At 39.3% G+C, this 22,014-nt stretch overlaps 1 protein-coding gene across 3 annotated transcripts in view; it reads right to left on the minus strand.

Moving 5' to 3' along the window:
• Positions 1-22,014, minus strand: part of palm3 (paralemmin 3) — a 32,617-nt gene that overhangs the window by 6,743 nt on the left and 3,860 nt on the right. For 2 of the 3 annotated variants that reach the window (XM_086034415.1, XM_086034416.1), the window contains exons 2-4: positions 5,846-5,898; positions 3,889-3,969; positions 876-991 (exon numbers count right to left, since the gene is read on the minus strand). In XM_086034415.1, the coding sequence (XP_085890541.1) occupies positions 876-991; positions 3,889-3,969; positions 5,846-5,890 (242 nt within the window). In that variant the 5' untranslated portion in view covers positions 5,891-5,898. Of the gene's footprint in view, positions 1-875; positions 1,109-3,888; positions 3,970-5,845; positions 5,899-22,014 lie in introns of those variants that run through there. The other variant, XM_086034417.1, reaches the window with a different exon arrangement.

Below are 22,014 nucleotides of genomic sequence, written 5' to 3' on the forward strand. Positions count from 1 at the left end.
CATTACACTCCTCAACAGACAGGTCTTTGCTAAAGCAGTGTTTACAGTCCCTTGAGGGCACATTTAAGAAGACTTTACAGTAATAATCACGTTTCAATCCTGAGAGTGATGTTTTGACAACAGTGTCCTGCGCAGACGACCAATAAAAAATGTTCAGCAGCAAAGCGGCAGCTCTTGCCAAAGCATGAAAAATACACAACAGAACTTACAAAGTGAAAGAAACATGGAAAAAAGGGAGCAGGGCAACATATGTTATGCATGAGGTGTTAAAGTGGAAGTCAACCCAAACATTTTTTTACTCCATAAGTGTGCAATGCTTATTCCAAAAGAACTAGCGGAGAGTAAGCAAGCAGATTCAAATTAGGAACTAGTTCCTTCATCCACTATTGGGAACATTAACAATAACCCATGGGTTATTTTGGTTCAAAGGGAAGTCAACCCAAACATATTTTTTTTAAGAATATGTTCTATGCAGGTCCACTAGTTGAAACAAGACATTCTGATTAATATTGTGTTTGTGGAATATGAGTTAAGCAGCAAAATCCACCCCTTTTTAGCCATCTCAGGGGGCGGCCATTTTGTCACCGCTGTCGACTGAAAATGACAATCATAGCTCAGCTTAGGGGAAAAACAGGTGATCCGTGATTGGTCGTTATCTGAGCCCTGAGCAACTATGATGTCAATTTCAGTCAACAGAAGTGACAAAATGGCCGCCCCCTGAGATGGCTAAAAAGGGGTGGATTTTGCTGCTCATATTAATCAGAACGCCGTGTTTCAACTAGAGGGCCTGCATAGAACATATTCTTGAAAATAATATGTTTGGGTCGACTTCCGAAAAGCAGAGCATGTCTTCTATAGTGCGACTGAGCTCGTACCTGTGCTTTCCCACCTCCTGAGAGACCCACGGAGGGGAGGGCGGGTTTTGGGAATCCAGTGTGGATGGGGACAAAGGAGCTCCCTCCATCAGCCATTGATCTCTTAAAGACTTCCTCTGGAGGACAACAGAGAAGAGGCGTATACAGTACTTGAAAAGTTAAATACCTTACAATTCGGAACAATTTCTGAGAAGAACGTGTCCCAAAAGCTTTGGTGTTCCAGCCAACTGCATCTGTAATGTCAGCATATCAGTGAGAACATGAGTAGACCGCATTTCAAGCGAAGAGAGTGAGTGCACCCTAACCAATCAACGTATTATTTACAGATGACTATGTTAATTTAAATAGACAAAATTGCCATAAAAAAAAAAAAAACTTTGTTCATAAATAAATATGTTGGACGTGCATCGTTATTATTACTTGTGAACAGAAACAAAAGAAACTTTTTGTTCAAAAATAATCATTTCTACACAATATGAAGGTTATAGGCGGCTCGTCTCCACGCTCAATATTTTTCGGGCTTTCGAAAATATGCTTTAGCATGGCACTGCCGTCACCGGAAGACATCCGCATTTGCAAGCCACTTCCCGCAAAACGTATGGTATACGATAAAAACGATGATGTTGTTTTGTTGTCTACCTGCGAATAAATCTAACAATAAATATTCATATGACGACTAACAATGGTACAATTTCACTTAAAACATTGCCCGGAAAGTTGACAAAAGTTTTACAATGGTGACAGTTTGCCCTCTTCGTGGAATGACTGCTAACATTGCCAATTTGGTTTTTAAAAATCAACCCAATCAAACTCCAGCAGCGTCGCGGAACAGATCATGATTGAACTTGGAGGTACCGCTTTATTAGCCTTAGTGTAAGTCGGCACTTTGTTCTCTCGTAGTTATAATTATCCATGCCACATTCATCTTCATTATTGTTTCCTCACGTGCTGTTCGGCTCCTCTCCTGCTGATTCCCTATCATCTTTTTCATAAAGATCACTGTCTAACTCTGCATGCCTCCTGCTGAAAAGAAAAAAGGACTTCTGTTCTACGGCGGTATTGCTTTGGCACTTCCTGACTCCTTGGAAAATGATGAGATACTCCCAAAGAACGTGCCTTCAAATGAGGATTCATCTCTCAAGACAAACATTGTGTTATGTTCATTGCAATCCACTTATATCAGCCATTTCCCCCCCCCATTGAGCAAATGTTATTGGAGCACTTCAAAAGAAAGAGATAATGTAACATTAAATGAACGTGATTGCTGTGTAGTTTTTACACAGAATAAAGCGGTCTGCCGGCTCACTTTGTTCTTCGTCCATGTTGGCAAACCACCGCTGCTTCTCACTCTAACGACGAAAATCATCCAGGTTAAAATGAGCCCAACCGGTGGCTCCAAATAATGAAATGAAATAACACTGCGCTCATTTTAAGTAAATGATTTTTTTCAGCAGAAGTTGCAACAAATAGAGGACTCTAAAAATAAATCGTCCCCAATGATCTGAAAAAAAAAAAAAAAAAAAGTGAAATAAAAAGCAAAACATACACTTGGAGCCTGATGTGCAAAAACTGACTCGATTGCACAAATTGGGGGACGCTTATCTACTAACCAGGAGCAACCAGGATTGCGTCCGCTAAATGTTTTAAATTGCCGCGCAGTTCACTTTGCGCACAGTGGGAGCAATATATGCAAACCGATGAATTTTGCATGCTCAATGTAATTCACCAAACGGCTGATTTTGAGTCTTTAAAAGGGAAGTCAACGCAAACATATTTTTTTCAAGAATATGTTCAATGCAAGCCCACTAGTTGAAATAAGGCATTTTGAGAAATATTGCGTTTGCGGAATTAAAGTTAATCTACCTGTTTTTAGCCACCTCTGGTGGCGGCCATTTTGTCACTTCTGTCGACTGAAAATGACATCACAGTTGCTCAGGGATCGGGTAACAACCAATCACGGCTGACTTGTTTTTTTTCCCACAATTTCCACAATTTCATTCGTCCAAATACTTTTGATTGTTTCTCATTCCACATTCAAATTCCTTTTTGAATTAAACTAATAAATTCAGTTTTCAACGACATTATACTTTGAGATGCGTCGGTATACCTCAAAATAAATCCCCTCTAACCATGTTTCCACAAGCATAGTGCACAGCACTTTTCCCACTTGCATCTGAAATCTCAAAATCTCCACAGCAGCCAGCATCCTCATGTTTCCAAAAAGTCTGCCCACTGTTATTGGCTACCTCCCTTTAACTATAATGGGCACAAAACCTTCTCTGTCTTCTCTTGCCGCAGAGAACAAGCTCCTCTCTGTTACCTTGCCTGCCCCCATCAGCAATGCATGCAGACTAACCTCCAAACATTCCAGAATTGGCCCTCACACCGATACACTTTCCCCTTTTTTTTTTTTTTAAATGGCGATCAGCTGACATTAACAGTGACGGATTTAGCGCAAGGCAAAATACAACAACTCCTCGATAAATTGTGACTGCAGCGCTGCTGTTAACGCTAATGCCGTGAGCTGTCGCAAAGCTAGGAGGAATTAGCTCATTAAAAATTAAAGCATCCTTCAACTTAGTTTTATGGCAACAATAAAGAATGTCAACAAGCTTGCGGACTCTCATAAATAACGGGAACCGACGCCCTATACCTGCATGCACGATAGCACGGACCGCGCACACACACAAAAAAAAAAAAAAAAGTGCACGATTTGAGGAATGCGCCCAAGGCAGCGTAACGCGGTGGGGTAGGAAGTGGGAACGGCAACGTGGAAATGATGTGAAAACAATGGAGGTGCTCCGTGACTTGCACTGAGTGGAAACTGCCATGAGAGATGACGAGTTCACAGTGTGTGGAAAGGAAACAGACCAGGAAGGCTATCTGCTCTCAAGCCAGAAGGAGTCTATTGAGAAAAGTGTGAGTGAGAGAGAGAGAGAGAGAGAGAGAGAGAGAGAAAGAGGCGCGAGATGTGAAATAAGACGTCTAAAAAGATCCTGCTAAGGTGTCAGACCTTGAGCTGCTGCAGTCTGAGTTTTTCATCCTCCATCTCCCTCTTGGCTCGCTCCTGCTCCTCCTGCAGACGCCGCTTCTCCTGGAGACGGCACGTAGTTCCAGAAATTAAATTGAAGCGACAATTGACCAGCCGGATTGAGTGATTCGTCGATTCATTTTTTTTCCCCCCTCACATTGCATGAAAGTGACTAATCGTGTCTTTTATACAATCATGCAATTGAGGCACAATGGACTGCAAAAGTTGGCTGCGAACCAGCAGAGGTGCTTTTGATTCATTCAGAACTAGAAGCACAGGTTGAGCACAACCACTCACAACAGGCAGCATTATTCTGCTTCGCCTTTGGAATTACCCTTGAAAATCTGAAGTTCTCCAAGAAATTCAACACTGACAAAATGATTAATATCTCAGCCCCTGTAGCAGACGGAAACATAATTCCAAAAGAATTAAAGGGCTGAGACGTGGCTTTCACACAGGCAGAATTTATTATTATTTACTGTTTCAATTGAAGATGTAAAAATAACGTGTCAGTGCAAGAGAAGCACGATTTTAATAAAATTTAAAAAAAAAATTGAGTGGTAATTACCATCCTCTATTCTGTTACAAAGACGTCAATATCGTAATTGTCTACAAACCATATCATATCACGTTCGACTGGTTCCGCTGGTCGTGCGCGTCGTCTATATATCACAGCCGTTACTTAATCAGAGCTCCCGGCGATCGACGGCGTCCGCCATTAGCCTACCTACGGCTCGAAAAAAATTCCACGACATCATCCGCGGTCTCGCGACACCGTCACGTGTATATTCTGATGCATTAAGTTGGCTAAGAGACGGAGAATTGGATTAAAAAAGGACAGTGACGTATCCGCTCTCCCGGTTTGAAAGGTAGAAACGCGGTTATGCGCTCCCGTCCTTAATGGGTTAATATAAAAGAGCCAGTGAAAGGTGGTGGACATAATTATTTGTGAAGCCTTGCAAATCGATTATAAAATATTTATCCGTTTGAATGTGACGGTCGAATAATGACAAATCTTGTTTTTCAACATGAAGCCTATTTAATTTCATTTGCCTTGGACACTTAGTTGATCAGCTATTAGTAATCCAAATCATGTCATTTTTGGGGATCGCCTTTTACTAGTATGGTAGTTAATAATGTTAAATGTCACTTAAAGTAGAAGTCAACCCAAATATTTTTTTCAAGAATATGTTCTATGCAAGTCCACTTGTTGAAACAAGGCATTCTGAAAATATTGCGTTTGTGGAATGAGAGTAAATCCACCCGTTTTTAGCCATTTCAGGGGGCGGCCATTTTGTCACTTCTGTCGACCGAAAATGACATCACACACACTCAATGCTCAGGTAACGACCAATCACGGCTCAGCTTCAGAAAACAGGTCAGCCGCCCCCTGAGATGGCTAAAAACGGGTGGATTTTGCTGCTTAACTCATATTCCACAAACTCAATATTAAACAGAATGCTGTGTTTCCACTAGTGGGCCTGCTGGGAACATATTCTTGAAAAAAAACAAACATGTTTGGGTTGATTTCCTGTTTAATGGGTTAATTTCATTTGCCTTGGCCAATTAGTTTCTCAGCTTTTAGTAATTCAAATCATGTCATTTTTTTGGGCTCGCCTTTTACCAGCATAGTAGTTAAATAATGTTAAATGTTACTTAAAATATCGTCTGCGTCGTTAATGAAGGCTTTAGGATGGTTACAATCTGGTAACAAATGAATTACTTCTTTGACTTTAAAAATGCTTTTTATTAGTAGAAATGGGAACTTAATCGGCATTGTATTGGACTTTGGAAGTTCCACTGTGTTTCCATCAAGGTCACTGTTGATCCAAATATCAACAACACTTCAGCCCGCAATGCTCAGCGCTGCCTGGTATTGTTTTGCAACTCCTTTTGAATTATGTATGAGCAACAAAACAGCTCTTCTCTGTGGACTCACAGCGATGGCCTCCAGTCGCTGTTGGTACTTCTCCGCCTCATCCATCCTGGCACCTGTGATACAGACAAAAACAGGTGGAAAAGTTGAAAGACCACAACTATGTGTTGGCTAGGCTGACTGTGTTCACTGGCTCAGGAGAATTAAATGTGGCTATTTTCTTTTTTTTGTCATAGATCATGAAACGATTCGTCTGTGGTCATGTGTACATCGCCACCGAAAAATAATCACCGTCCAATGATATCGGGATAAAGATGCTAGTTTGTAACAGCTGGTTTTGGCCAACTTGTTGTTTGCCCTTTGCACTTTGAACACCTCCCCCTCCAGCTTTTTCCCCATCATGACAGTCTTCGGCTACCGCGAGCAAATTTGCACAGGAAAGACGTGTTTGTTCTCCAGCAAATGTTGCCGAATGTGACAATATTTGAGTTTCCCTCAAAAGGCAAGTTTTAAAACATCCCAAGAGACAATATACATTTTTCTTTTCAAAGTAATACCGCCTGAGGTTTATGATTCTTTTCCTACATCATCATATCACATCGCATTTTATCTATCACAAAACGTTTTGCATGATTTATTATGACATGATTGAAAGCCTGAATAATTATCCTGAAAATATTCTTGGTGGCATAGTTATTTTCCTGTAAATGTCATTCCTGCAAGGTTTGTTACATCTTTGCAAAAAATAAAAAATAAAAACCTTACACGGCAACATTTTGTTTAAGAAAAAAAAAAAAAAAAAGAGACTATTATTCTACTTAGTAACTACTAAAAGGTTAAGAAACAAAACGCAGTTACCATTGCATGCACCAACACACTGACATTGCATATTTTGCATATAACCTTTATAAACAAGGAAAGAGCTAACCCGACCCTAATTTTGTTCCATTATTACATCCAGCACTTGCAGAAATGCCAAACTCATCCCTCATTTTCACATGGTCACTGTTCTCACAGCTGAAATAAGTTACTCACGGAAAATGTAAAAACAACATGGTTGGTGACGCCGGAGTGTTATTGACTTTGAATTAGAGATGGGCAAAGAAATCAATATTTTGATTGTTAAGAATTGTGTTGCGGAAATTGATGGTTGATTATGTAGCGACAAAATGGAGCGCACTACCTGCCTGCGACCAGCGGAGGCGCTATTGATTTTGTCTTAATTAGTTTGGCGTCTATTAGTACAATTTACACGATTCATTTGTTAGCAATTTTATTGCCTGGGATTTGCGTTCTACTTGGTAAACAGGTGTATTAGTACACTGTTCGAAAGGTTTAGTTACTATTTAAAGTGAAAGTCAACCCAAACATATTTTTTCAAGAATATGTTCTATGCGAGCCCACTTGTGGAAACATGGCATTCTGATAAATATTGCGTTTGTGGAATAAGAGTTATTAATCCACTCGTTTTTAGCCATCTCTTGGGGCGGCCATTTTGTAACTTCTGTCAACTAAAAATGACATCACAACAGCCTAGGGCTCAGGTAACGACCAATCACAGCTCACCTGTTTTCTGAAGTTGATCCATGATTGGTCGTTGAGCCGATGAGCCAAAATAACCATTGGGTTATTGATTGTTAATGTTCCCAATAGCCGACGAAGGAACTAGTTCCCAGTTTGAATCTGCTCAGCTACTCTCTACTAGTTCTTTTGGAAAAAGAATTGCACACTTATGGAGTTAGTTTTTCCTTCCCTCGAGTCTCGGGGCAAATCTGTTATTTCTTCAAAGCGGTAGATCTTTCATGGCCTCTGGGACTGTTAGATATCATGGTGAGAAACACATCCAAGAAAGCACCTGAAGGAGTCCCACAGTCCCCTACGGCTGTTGAGTGAGTGTATGTCTATGGGCGAGGAAGCCCAAAAAAAAAAAAAAAAAATCAAATAAGAACAACAGGAAGGAAAACCGACCTTCCTGTTGGCGAAGTGTGAGATGGAGAATGGCAGATGTACAGTATATAGTATATATTGTAAACAAACCACACAACAAAGAAAGGGGGGGGGGGGAAAACAATATCTTATATCAATGATTAGAGGTGGCAGCTCATCAAGGTTACGGATGAGGAAATAGCAGGCAGAGATAAACAAGCAGAGCCAATTGGCAGCTTTGATGAAGAGATATTGAGGAGCTCCCCCGAGACACACACTAACGCTGATAATTAGATGTAATACAGGAGGATAGAGCTGACATAGTCAAAAAGTTCGAGAGAGTGGGAACGTCGAGATGGCCAGAGAGAGAAGATCAAGGGAAGGAGGTGTTGCTCGCTAAAGTCTGCCTCTCTTAAAATCCTCATCATCGCGAGGTAAATTACGGTCAGTCGGCTCTCTGCGTTACCGCTGGTTCACGAGTTCAAAAAGCCGTCGAAAGAGCGGGTGTATGACTTCACTGCTGTAGATATAAGCCGTTTGTGAGTGGGTCACACAGGTAAAAATATCAGACTGCAGGAAGAACATCATAGCGCTTATCTAGTGCAGGGTCATGGAAGGTAAAGTAAAAATATTAGTGTCAGTGGGAATAAACACTGATAAAAAAAAAAAAGTATCCGCCTTTCCAAAATAAAACAGAAATCGAGGTCATTGGGGCTCTGGATATGCTCTTCCTCAACTTGCAAAAACAATACTTCAGGGTATCTGTAGTTTAAGAAAGCTAGAAGGAAGAACAGTTTTCAGTTTAAGAACTCTCCTTCACTACATGTGACCCAGATGAGTGGCTAATTTGGCCTCAAAATTATATAACAATATTTAGGAACGGTTGTGATCACATTTTTGTGAGAAGGAAACCTTTCAAAGTGATTGCATCATCTGCAGCGAGCAGACTTTATTATTGTAAATTACCTGCATCTACTTTATCTACAAGACAAGCTGTTTTGACAACTGGACATTGTGGCATTTGAAATATCTTTGAACAGTGTAATTTTAAAGTTGTATAAGACCCTCATTTTGATACAAACTGAAGGATCAGATGAACTAGCACTAGTTATAACCATGGGCAGGAATGTGTTTTTGTGTTGACTTGTCCATACATTTATTTATGGCCCGCACGGTCCCTTGAGCACACGGGCACTTATTATTTCATGCAAAAATGGACGTGGAGTGACCCAGATTAGATTACTTCATTGAACGGTCACTGCAACTTCACTTCTGACCTACTTTTATTAACATGAAGTATTTAATAACGTGAAGAGATGGCACAATCATTCATTGGCTCTTTGGTTCGGAAAAACTGCGATTGACCAAATTGTGGGGGTTAAGAGCTAATTGCATATAGCTCATTGATGATTCATTATTATTTGATCCATTTACATTTTCTCTACTTGTTCTTCTTGACTGACAGAAACTTCATATAGGGATGCTCAAAGATGAAAAAAAATATTAAATCATGATTATTCTGGTAATAATTGAAAATACGATTATTCAAACGATCATCTATTTTTTGGTACAAAACAAGAACATGTTTAAATGTGAAAAAATGTATAAAGACAAATATAAGTTAAGTTCATTTGGACCAAAGAAAATGGATAATCTTAATTATAACATTTTTTTAAAAAGTGCGAATGTATAAATTCAAGTATGATTTCCTTTGTGGAAACAAATATAAATAAAAATGAATATTAATAATCTTTTTTTTTTTTTTTTTTTTACGATTATGCGAATTTTATAATCACGGAGTGTAATAATCGTAATTGTATTGAATTTCGATTAATTACACAGCCCTAATTTCATCCAATCATCTTTCGGGTAGTTTTTGCCTAGCCTTTTCCAAACAGTATCTGCTGGCTATTTGGAGATTTGAAAAACGAGTATGGCTCGACTGCAGCAGCAAAAAAGTATGCCATTAAATGGAGACATTTCTACATGCATTCATCCATCCATTCATTATGTTAAATATGTGACTGTGAATTTTCTCACGTCGCCTACCAAGATTCTCGCGCAATTCACAAAGCAGAGTGAAAACCCATTGAGCTGTCCAGAATTTAATTAAGAAAATAAATTTTAAAAAAAATTCAGTACCTGTGTAACACTAACTTTACCCTCCAAGCTTCAGGGACTGACACTAATTTATTGTAACCTTTTCTTTTCTCCCTTAGCAAAAGCGGTTAACCTGTCGGTTTTCCTACTCGAGCTGACTAAATCCATCACACGTTTCATTATTACAGTTTTTTTCTTTCATTAACAGAGGAGTACCAGCAATTTGTCCTCGTGTGTATACGTTGACTAAAGCTCGTCCTTGAGGATGTTCCCTCTGTTGACTGTTATATATGTCGCCGAGCCCTTGCTATAAAAGCCAGTGCTTAGCATCACCCCTCTGTTAAATTATCGATGTGGATCTTTGTTAAATAGCTCTTGAGCATAAACCAGGAAACATCCATTGGTTCTTGAGTCTTCCTCTTACGGGAGATGGTTCAGGTTCATATCATAACAATAAACGATAAATAAAAGGCACTGATGCATCGAGTGCGTCAAAACAAGCAATCATGTGCTTTCCAAGGTAATCGTGCTTTTTCATCTTAGTGATAAGCTGTGTCTAGCCCAGACTATTACATTTTTTGGGGGGGGATACATGCAACACACAAAGTCATATCAGCATGTATAAGTAGAAACAAGGGGGCTGTATTGATCATTTTAAACCCTCATGCTACGCTCTTTACACAAGAATGATCTACGAAAATAAAACAGGCACTGTTGGTCGCCCAAGGACAGAATGAGTTATTTCTAAAACTTAAAGCTAATCAAAAATCATTTGTGAATAGCAGCTAGTGTTAGGGCTGCTCGATTATGAAAAAAATATTCAGCACGATTATTTGGGTAATAATTGAAATCACGATGATTGATTTTTTTTTGTTTGTTTTTGGTACAAAACAAGAAAATGTTCAAACGTAATAAATATAAAGACAAGTACATTTTTTTGAAAAACTATGTAAGCTCCTTTTGAACCAAACAAAATTAGTTATAAAATAAGGTGCAAATCTATAAATGCATGTATGACTTCCTTGTGTAAACAAACATAGTGCATTGGGTATATATGCATATTAGTAATCGTTTTTTACGATTATGGCAATTTTGTAATCGTGGGGTATAATAATCGTAATTTTGATTAATTGCACAGCCCTAGCTAGTGTTATTAAAGAGAACAATTTCTTGCAGTTTAAACGTCAATATTTTTTAGAGATAAATGAAATCTTAAAAGGTATGAAAAAAAAAACTAACCAGGTTTATCTGTGATACGCCACTGTAAGGCTGTCAGTCATCATGGCTTTATTGCACACATTTCTATTGCTCCGGGACCAAAAATGTATATTTGCATTCAGTGTATGTGTGCTTGCTCATTTAAGAGCGTATATTTGCACAGTGGGGGGGGGGGGGGAGGATGAATTCTATATCCCGGGCGTGGTGACATTGGCTCAGTAGGAACAGATGGGAGAACAGCAGGGTGTCAAGAATGAAAAACTTTTAACATTTGAGTTAGTCAGCTTTCCGCTTGTGGCTCTAAAATAAACATACATTTTACATTGGAATTTAAATATTGGTTTTAATAAAAAGACTGAATTTACAAAAAAAAAAAAAATCCCTTCATATTTTCAAATGAAGCAGTAACATGTCACTCTTGGATGGCTATAAGGTCCCATCTCAATTGGCATGTTTGCCCAAAGTCAGCGTTTACATAAGTCCGCTGCCTCATGCTGCTAGAAGAATGTTGAATGTTGTTGCGAAATAGTCTAACAAGATGACATCAGCTTGCTGTCGAGGAAAGGCCCGAGCTTGAGGAATTGATGTCATGAATGATAGAAATAGAGCAGCGCACTCAAAGCCTGGATACAATTGCATATCTTTCTGCTGAGGTTAGGGCACAGGGGCTTTTACGTGTGGAGCATAAAAACTGCTGGTCGGGCCATTTTCTAGTCCAGGCTTCACTGAGCTGGGATATTGGTTAACAAAGCCTGGCTGATGCCGAACCAACTTTTGCCAAATAGCGAACGACTAAAAGGGTGAAAGGGTCTTGTAAAGTGATGAGCAAATTCTACTAATTTGTCAAGACTACTTCTAGGTCAGATTGGGGTAAAGTTGCTGCGGGTCTTGTGAGAGATGGCGCAGGAGGAGCCATGAGAAAGGGCATTCAATGACATTTTCTTTTGTGATGATAGGATCATCCAGTTGATTGCCTGCTCTGCATCCTTTATTTCTGCACTCATGAGTTGTGTGCCATATTAAAAGAAAATAGCGAATGGAGATGATCACATAAGGAATGAAAGATTAGATTTATTTAAAGGAACGAAGCGTAGCAAGCAGCGATTGGCATCATAGTAGAGGAGTCAAAATTAATCGATTACGCAATTAACTATTTTAATAATCGAGCAATCGTTTACGGCTGTTGTTTGATTTAAAATCATTAATAGGATCTGATTTCAACCTCTCAACAGTAATTGTTCTCTGATTTCTCCAGTTCTTCACATTTGCTTTTACTTTGGTCAACAATGACCAAACTAGCAACTGAATCGGTTTTCAAACCTGGGCGCACCTGGTTAATACATCTGTTTAGTAAATAAAGCTCATAGTGTGATAATTAAATGACTAAAGATGAGAATAAGATTTGCTTTTCGTGTCTTTTTTTTGCTCGACTTGGATTGACCTTTTAGAACTGTGCATTCTTGCATATTCAATTAATAAGGTGTGCAAACATGACTCGCTGCTTTGAGAGACTAGTTTCCCTGAATAATATTGTATTGTTTTTTTTGGGGGTCTATTCTTACACATCTCCACTTTTATTAATATTACTTGAGTATGAAAGTAATGGGGGAATGTGTGAGGGTTAAAGAAATATTGGCAATTCCCTTGTCTTTTACAGTGAAAAAAAGAGAAGATTATCACCAACAATGGAGCAAACTAATTTATCAACAAATGATTAAAACAGCAGTTGGTGATGTTCATCAGATAATTTAGGGAGATTTCAATGATGAAATAATGACCTGTCACCATATCACCCTTTTTTTTTTTTTATTACTTCAAACAGTACCAGTAATCAATTATGCCCAAAAAGAGTGCTTGAGGCTATCGCCAGAAATGAATTGTGTTGCCAAAATAGCAAAATATCAAACTACAGGAATGACAAAATACAATTCAGGAATATAAACAATAAAAAATAAAAAACGAAAAAGTTGATCTAAAGTCCTTCCAAACAGTTTTCCATGTAAAACATAAAGAGATGGTGTCTTCCAAGGCCACTGTAAACTGTACACATCCTTTCACCCTTGTGCTGGGAAGAGGAAGTGCACAAACACCACTGTCCTCCAGACGCTTGGCAGCAAAGTGCAATCGCAGCGACCCTGATCCCTGAACCTGCACATCCTCTGCTTTCGTCATTGCTGGTTGCTGAGGAAAAGCCAGACTTGGACGGCCGAACGACAACACATATTCCTTGAGCGAGGCTTGAAGACAGTCAAAGAGGCAAACGCTCTCCATGGCTTATAAAATAAGGCAGGAGCACGAGAACTGTGGTTAAGTGCTTGTTCATCAGCGATCGATTTTCAGTTCAACAGAAATTGCCTTATTGGAGATGGATATACTGCTAATCTAGGCGGATATAAATCCGACACATCGGGTGGGAATGGATTTGCACGTGAACATTGGCATTGGGTAATCTTTGGAGGAATGGCGGATGAAAACATCATGGCGCCGAGTTCCTTTTGACTGACATTTTTAAGTCACAAATGAAAACAGTCCATGCCACTCATGGTGCAAAAAATATGTCTTTAGAACAATATTGGCCATTTTGTTAATATACATTTTATTGTGATGGAATAACCTCTCTGTTCTGAACTCCTGTCCGAACTAGGTCACACCACATGAGAGGTAATAAAATTATAAATGGGTCACTTGAAATACGTGGTATGAATCTGTCGTAATGACAGCCGAAACCACTTAATTCACACGAATGCGCTCCTGCTACGACGGCAAAGTGCTAACCTGAAAAAGGAGGCTAATTCCCTCTGAGCATCGTTACTCATTGCCATGCTGCCAAATAATATTCCACAATTACATATTATTATACATGCAAATTTCTGTCTGGACTGTTTCATGTAACCACTGGATTTGATTGGATTTTACCCCTGTGTGTGTGAATCTTCGTTATTTGAAGAAATTAACCTCCGAAAGTCTATGCTAATTCCCTGCTAGCATATGAATGGGATATTAGATTTGACTTTAGCATTAGCACTAGCAATGTTTTAAAAACAAAGCATGCTTTGTATTTAAATATACAATGTGTGTAAAATTATTTTTATTGTGTGTTTAGTTTTACAGTAGACTCCAACTGGGTGTCTTTAAACATCTTAAATGACGCTTACGGACGGCGGAATCACATGCATGTATACACGCTTGCTAAGTAGGCAACATGGTGCATTCAGGGTACTTTCAAACGTCTGGAACTTGTAACCGCCCAGTTCTGCACATTAATCGGGTTTTTTTCTCAATTGTGACGTTTTAAATATCGAGAGATGCCAAAATCGAAATTGCAATGAAACTGCGATTAATCGTCAAGCCCTACTAAAATAACCATCTGCCCAATATCACAGGCCCCTTTCATCTGCCATACATAAACACGACACAGTTCAAGTTAGTACATTAGAGACAGAATTTTCCAGTAAAAAATACGTTTTGGGTTGACTTTCGCTTTAAGGTTTCTATTTTCATTTCCCAGCAGCCTAAATGTTAAAATTATAGTCTAAGTGTATGAAAATATGAGGTTAGTAGAAAATGTGTATTATTAGTGCTAATAATGCTAGCCGTAGAGTGTCTTGGTGAACATTTGGTCTCTAAATAACCCGGAATTCCTCACTTCTCACATTATTTCACAAATGATGCTAAAAATATCAGTTGTTATTGATCATTACTGTTTTTTAACTGCTCAAAATAAAAACACGGAGTGAAAAAAAAAAAGTAATGTAAACCCATTTGGTCGAATGACAGCATTTGGTTGCGGATTTGTCAATCCAACCCAAAGATGACTGACACAGCACTTCATTCTTGCGATTGCTTTAAATGTCTCCATGTTGCCGTCTAAATAACACCTAGTCTGGCCACGCTTCTGATCACAAGCCATGTCAAACTGTCCATCTGCCACCCACGTTTAAAATTATGAAGTGTGGAAGGATTTTTGCTGAGGAGAATCAATTTCACAGCCTCTGAGCTGAGGATTGGATTTGAAGTGACAGCATGGCGATGCTTTTGTACAAAAGCTTATCAGCCACCCTTCAAATCAGCCAACATATTAATACGGTCATCTTGGACATAAATAGTCATGGAGGAAACCATGTACAAAAAAATGATCCAAAGCACATTTGTAATGAGTGATCTTGGCTAGCTACAGTAATTGTGATTAACATGCTGGATTACCTGTAAAATCCCTCTGTGAATGGACCACGGTGTTGCGTCAGGTTAACTGAATGTTATTTCCAAGGATGCTTGAATTTTGAACATGTCCATCAGGTAGTTTCTACAGAGGAGCCATTTCGTGCAATCTCTCAGCACATAGCGGTTGTTAATGTCAACTGTCTTTTTAAATAGATTATTTTAAGAGATGTGTTTTCATACATTAATGGGATTATATGTGCCATTACTATTTGCTAACCAGCAAAACATGGACGATTTGTCCTCATAATCGTCAATAGTGACTGATTTAAGTCACGTAATGTAAGTGCACTTCCGCAAGACATACGATAGTGTGAAAATGCCGAAGTGTGAAATGCCGAAGTCAATTTGAAATTTTCGACCAAAAATGTGCCTCAGTTGTGGAATTTTTTTTATTAAATCAGTGACATGCGTGACGTCACATGATTAACTCTGCGTAAGTTTAGGTTTAGTGAAAAGTTTGAGATGGCAACAAAATTCAGGGCTGTTTTTACATTTTATAATTAGCTATGGTTAGCATGTTTATATTTTGTGACAGTTCAATTTACATAAGATTACGTAACACTGCCTAATACAGACAAAGGTTTTATGATTAGGACATTTTGACCTTGAAATATATTTTTACTGCAGTTATTTCCCATGAGAAAAAAATCTGACCAAATTTGTGGTCGATTGCTATCTTGGAATATATTATGCCTGAGTCTTTCATTTCGTGCTTCAATATGTGATCGCTGTCTCAACGTAGGCCGAAAACGGGAGAAACCTTTGGGCTTGTGAGAAATTACCGATAAGCAGCGTTGACTGCTTACTGAACTAAAAACGTAAAAACCGTGCTTTCAAATGTTTTGTTATACATGAATTCTGACTTTGCAACTTTATCTCCTAAAACTTGCTGTCGAGACAGTCGAGGCTCGTATGGTAAGCGGGTGAACAGTGGCTTTTAAATGCGAGGAGGAACTCTGGATGTGTGTGTGTGTGTGTGTGTGTGTGTGTGTGTGTGTGTGTGTGTGTGTTGGTTGTTCCGCTTTGCCAATGAATGCGGATTACAAGCTCGCAGTATTTTCACGGGCACACAGACAGCGTGACTGAGGGAAAATCTGTCTGGAAATGCTGACTGAAGGTCATTATGATGATTCACCTCCCATCCATGATTGTCACAAACCGGGCATGCCATTCTTCTTTCGTGGTGGACTATTTAATCCAAGTAACAACAACAACAACAAAAAAGTACAGCACATCTATTGTCTCTGCCATAATGTCATATAAATAGAAGACACTTGAAAGTAAAAGCAAAACAAGAAAACTTTTGTACATCACAGAGATGTAAAATCATACCGGTGGTTGATAAGGTATGAATGGCAGCGCTCTAAGTGGAAGTGATGCATTCAAGGGCGGCAATTGTTCTGACAAGTCCTGACAAGGTAGCTAAGGAAGTGACACAAAAGTGTTGTCGCCTATCGGCGCAAAAAAAGCCCAAGTGATGCATCTGCAGCTCACAAAAAGACACCTCCCCGTGCGCACTTGTCTGTACATGTACACACAACACAACCTTGACAGACAATCAATGACAGGAACACAATATGCCCCCCAAAAGAGCAAAAAGTAAAATATGAATTGAATATGAATGAAATACCAGACAGAGAACTACGAGGAGAAAAACGTGTGTTGGTTTTACATTAAAAAAAAAATAAAAAAAGTATGGCCATTGGTTGCACGAATTTGAATCATGTTCACATCACTATGATTATATTTTGTGTAATATTCTTTTTTTTTTTATGTAATGTAAATCCAACAAACCTTTTTCAGTGTTGAAACACTGGTTGACATAAATTCTTAAATCCGATCAGAGTTCGGATTAAAATTATGATCGGATGCACTGTTTTTATGGACACTAAAAATACTGATCCGTTCATGCATCACACTTTTGATCGGAACAAATTATTTTGATCAAATATACCGGAAAGACTAGTAGAAGAAGACGCAGCCGTGGCCACTTCCGTGCCAACAAAACATCGCTCCGTCCATTTCTACTTTAAACGTTACCGTTATTTCGCAAATGTTTCTCGTTTGCGCTGTTATGTCGAGTTAACATTTCCTCATGGTGATACAGACCATATTTTGCTGGCTCTGCTTCTACTAGCTGCCGGGAAAAACAGAAACGATTACAGTGACGTCACAGGCACGCAACGGTAAAGACGATTTCTTCCGAAATGGTGTTTTCTGAAATTGTGTTTTCATGCGCGCCGATCGGATTAACATTCGACATAAACCACCCATCTTGTTCGGAATAAAAATCTCGATCGGAATGGGCTCGATCGGGTCGGAATATTCCGAATGGTGTGTGTACATCAAGCATTTTTACAACGATCACGTTATAAAACGGAAACGTAGCCTCTGATCTTCATTCTAAACGGATGCAAGATTTTCTTTCCTCACCGTGCTTTGTGGCTCAAACATTCACCATCACTCAAAAATTTAAATCATTCCAATTGTAGACTTGCTATTAATGAATTGTCTAATGCTTCATGAACAGGTGTATAATATGTACCATTATTCTCAGAGTTAATCGTTCTCCCTGCAGTGTTTGACTTGCGTTTGCTTGCTGTGTATGTGCAGGATTAGTGCGTGCGCGCACGCACGCACGTGTGTGTGTGTGTGTATGTCAAACAGGTTTGTAGAGGAATGCCAGTGTGAGCGTAATCTGCCCTCGGCTCATTTTCACTATTGTCATTACATCAAAAGCCCGTAGGCCTGAACGCCAGAGGTCACAAAACATGACAGAGGCTAGCTTTAAACGAGACGTCTTTCCACAATTTAAAACAGTTCTCTGCTTTGATGTCTGTAGCCTGCTTTCGCCAAAATACTCCAAAGATCAAGAATTACTGCATTGACATTTCAGATTTCTTGCCGTGGTGAAATTAGCCTGTTTTATGTTTTGATCACATACTGCTGTGAAAAAAAAAAAATAATAATAAAAAATCTAACGTCGAACAAATGTAAGGTGTACGTGGACACGGCCAAGCAATCTATCTGACCCATTATTCAGCATGCAAGTCATCGTCAATCGATTCCCCACAATCACGTTCATCTCATGATTACAGCTGCAGGATGTCTGGAGGGATGTGATGAGGTCATCCACAAGTATTAATTTCTCCTCTTCTTTCATTGTCAGGTCACCTTACTACTTAGGCAGTCAAATGTTTAACTTTCCTCCTTCCCAATTATCAGTGAGGACAAATCAAGTGACATTGCCGCCTCCTTTGAACAAATTGAAGACTCAGAGGTTGTTGTTAATAGCACAGTGAAGGACAAATACCTTTCAAAATGATGTGCTGCGGCATTAAGCAAACGCTCATTAGCAGTAAGGAAAACCATATGGCAATATAAACCCAGAACAGTACATAACAATACATAGAACTGTATTAAGTTCCATGAAGTTTGTAGCCTCAACTGTGGTGATGGACAAATGAAGCTTCGTGATGCACCTGTGATCATTTTTGACCCCTGCAGGTGATCATTTTTGACCCCTGCAGATGGCACTCTTGACTTGAAGATGCAGTGGAAATTTAATACATTTCCATTGCCCTTATGGTTAGAGAAGTCAACCCAAAAATATTTTTTCTCAAGAATATGTTCTATGCAAGCCCGCTAGTTGAAACAGGGCATTCTGTTAAATATTGCGTTTGTGGAATATAAGTTAAGCAGCAAAATGCACTTGTTTTTAGCCATCTTTGGGGGCGGCCATTTTGTCTTCTGTCTGAAAATGATATCACAACTGCTCACAACGACCAATCACGGCTCACCTGTTTTCTGAAACTGAGCTATGATTGGTCGTTATCTGAGCTCTGAAGGTTGTGTGATGTCATTTTCACTCGACAGAAATGACAAAATGCCCGTCCCCTGAGATGGCTAAAAATGGGTGGATTTTGTTGATTAACTCTTATTTCACATTAATCACATTGCCTTGTTTCAACTAGCGGGCCTGCATAGAACATAGCCTAATGTATACTTCAACTGTGAAGAAGCGCATCTATTTTTTTTTTTTTGCATGATACCATAGCATCAAGTCTAATACCCTGGAGGTCCTAAAATTTGCCCAGCAAAGATGCCTCTGCGTCATCCGCAAGGGGAGATCTTGCAGTTTACCGGCATCAACGCCCTTTGCGCGCGATAATCTCATGCACGGATTCCATTTCTGCTTCTCCCTCCCATCAAATAATCGAGCAATCGGACATGCTGGGCACAAAAGTTTAAACTGAGTTTAAACGTTTGGAAAGCTTTAACATAGATGGCAAAACAAGTTATCACCTTCACATGTCCTTACAGTCTCATATTTATCTGTGTAATCAATATATTTCTGATGGTGGCAAAGGAAGGGCAAGAGGATTGAGGAATGGGAAGAACAAGAAAAGTCAACAGAATGGTGTGGAATGTTTTTTCTGTCCTCTCTACTTGGACAGGACTTCTGAGACTTTAAATCAACAGATTATTGCAAATGAAAGTGGCCTGTCCCGACACGGACACAGAGCGTCCTCGCAAAGCAGGGATGGAAGGATAGATCACACTTGAACGTTGAAGTATGAGTAGAATGTCAGAATGGCAAAAAAATAAATAATGAACTCAACTATTTGAATTCTGTTTTCTCGCTCAGTAGCTTTGCCACCTCCCAACAAAGTTTCACGTAAATCAGTGCTGTACTTATTGTATTATCCTGCAACAAACAAATGAGCTTTTCCAGCAAATTCAAACATTAACATCTGGTCTCTTTACTCTTTTTTTTTGTTTGTTTGACATTATTTGAATGAGTAGTGGATTGTTTTTCTGGCAAAAACATTTCAACGCATGTCTTCTCACACAATTTTCCTACATTTATGAATTAAATCCACACCGAACAACCATCAGTGGTACATGAAAATCGAGCTAAGGCTAAGTTAGCACTGTCATCAGTACACGATTGAGGTCACTGACCTCGTGTCTTAATAATGCTGTTTCTGGGTGAACCACCTTTGTCTGAGACGCGCCTCCGGTGCAACCATACAGTTGTGCTCATAAGTTTACACACCCTTGAGGTATATAATAACCACAGGCCTGAGCTAAGCTTTTCGTGGAACCCTTTAAACACAGTTGTAGCAGCGCCAACAGGCAATAATCGACATAACTTAGGGCAGAATCCTGAACTCGTGACTCCAACCTAAAGAGAAAAGGAGTCAGTTGGCCAATTATTGGCGCATTCCACCAGTACTGTGATAGTAGGATTTTCCGGGATCCCAAATAAAACTTTCATTACATGAACTTGGACTACGAAGAGGGAAATTATCATAATGACAAGCAGGAAACAGGAAAAGTTGATGTCTGTCCTAGTTGCCCAATGTCATTTGGCTAAAATGACTCGAAGTTGACAGTCATGAAATAAGTTGGCTGTGTTGCATCTCACTCACCCCTGAAGCAAAAGCGATAATCTTTTTGTGGATTCATCGCCACATTTTTTTGTTGTTTTGGAGTATTCCTAAACAGGAGTCAACTTCGTATTGACCAGACTCTGGCTGGGCGCTCCGCCTACGTGACGGACCGGTCTGTCTATCCGTCACTGACGGACGCCCCTTTTGCTGATGATTGACAAATGACGGGAACATTTTAAAAATAGAAGGACTAAGCGTAGACGGAAGCCCCTTTATCTAGTTCTCCATTTGTCATTAGCCGTCGGGATCGCTGACGGAAGCCCGTTGAAAATTAGAGGCGGACTGGCCTATAGGTGGGTACTAGTTTTAAAAATCCCACCCAAAAAAAAGGCAGACGACAGAGGCGTACCCACGCTGCAGACAGATGACGAATAACGAACACTCAATTTGTAGTAAAATGCCCAGCTTTGGTATTTACGTTAGCATGACAGTGAAGAATGTTAAAAAATGAAATGCATGAAATGGACTTCAGAATCCCCCACTGCCCTGAATCCACTTTTTCTTTTATTTTTTAGGATTGTTATACAACAGATGACTTGTTTGTACATTCATAATGATAGATAAGCATGTTGAAATTTTATTTTAAGTGGACTGATTCAAGTTCCATTCATTTCTATGGGATTTTTTTTTTCTCTAAATGAAGAATCTTCCTCTCTAAGTTAGCATTTTACTATCAGAACTTGTTGCTCCTCTTATTAAGATCACTATTCGGTAAAAAACCCCAACAAATGTTTGCTGCTTGGTTGTCAGTTTATATTGGGGACCGTAAAAGGTAACATTACTAGAGCCGGTAGTGGGGAAAGAGATGAGAAAGTCCAATTTGACATTAACTGTGGACGGAGTGGAGGGAGAGATGTGCCAGGAGCAATGCCACAGTGAGGAATTTCCCTCTTCCTGAAAATCCATCCATCAACCAGCTTGACAAGCTAGTGGAAAGATGTGAATTTCATCTTCTGCTGGCAACCTCTTCAATCTAACCCCTTCATGTTTCTGTTTGCTAGATGCCGCTTTTCACATTCAAAATACTGTACAGTATCTCCAGTTTCACTGTAGTAGTTTCAAAACAGCCAAAAGATCATCACCTGATTGACGTATTATTCCCACGAGATCACATTTACATTGCCACAGAGGCTTACATTTACGATGGATAGCAAAAACAAAACAAAAAACACAATGCATTGCCATGTATTTAAATCTCGGAACTAATGATAAAGAACACTGCATAGTGCATAGATTAAATAAAATGCCTTTTTCCAATAAATTATGTGTGTAATCGATGCTCGTTAAACTAGCATAAACTATTTTGCACAG

This window comes from Filicampus tigris, chromosome 6 (assembly GCF_054856515.1).
Source record: "Filicampus tigris isolate MCC_2025a chromosome 6, RoL_Ftig_1.0, whole genome shotgun sequence".
In the NCBI taxonomy this organism is placed as follows: domain Eukaryota; kingdom Metazoa; phylum Chordata; class Actinopteri; order Syngnathiformes; family Syngnathidae; genus Filicampus; species Filicampus tigris.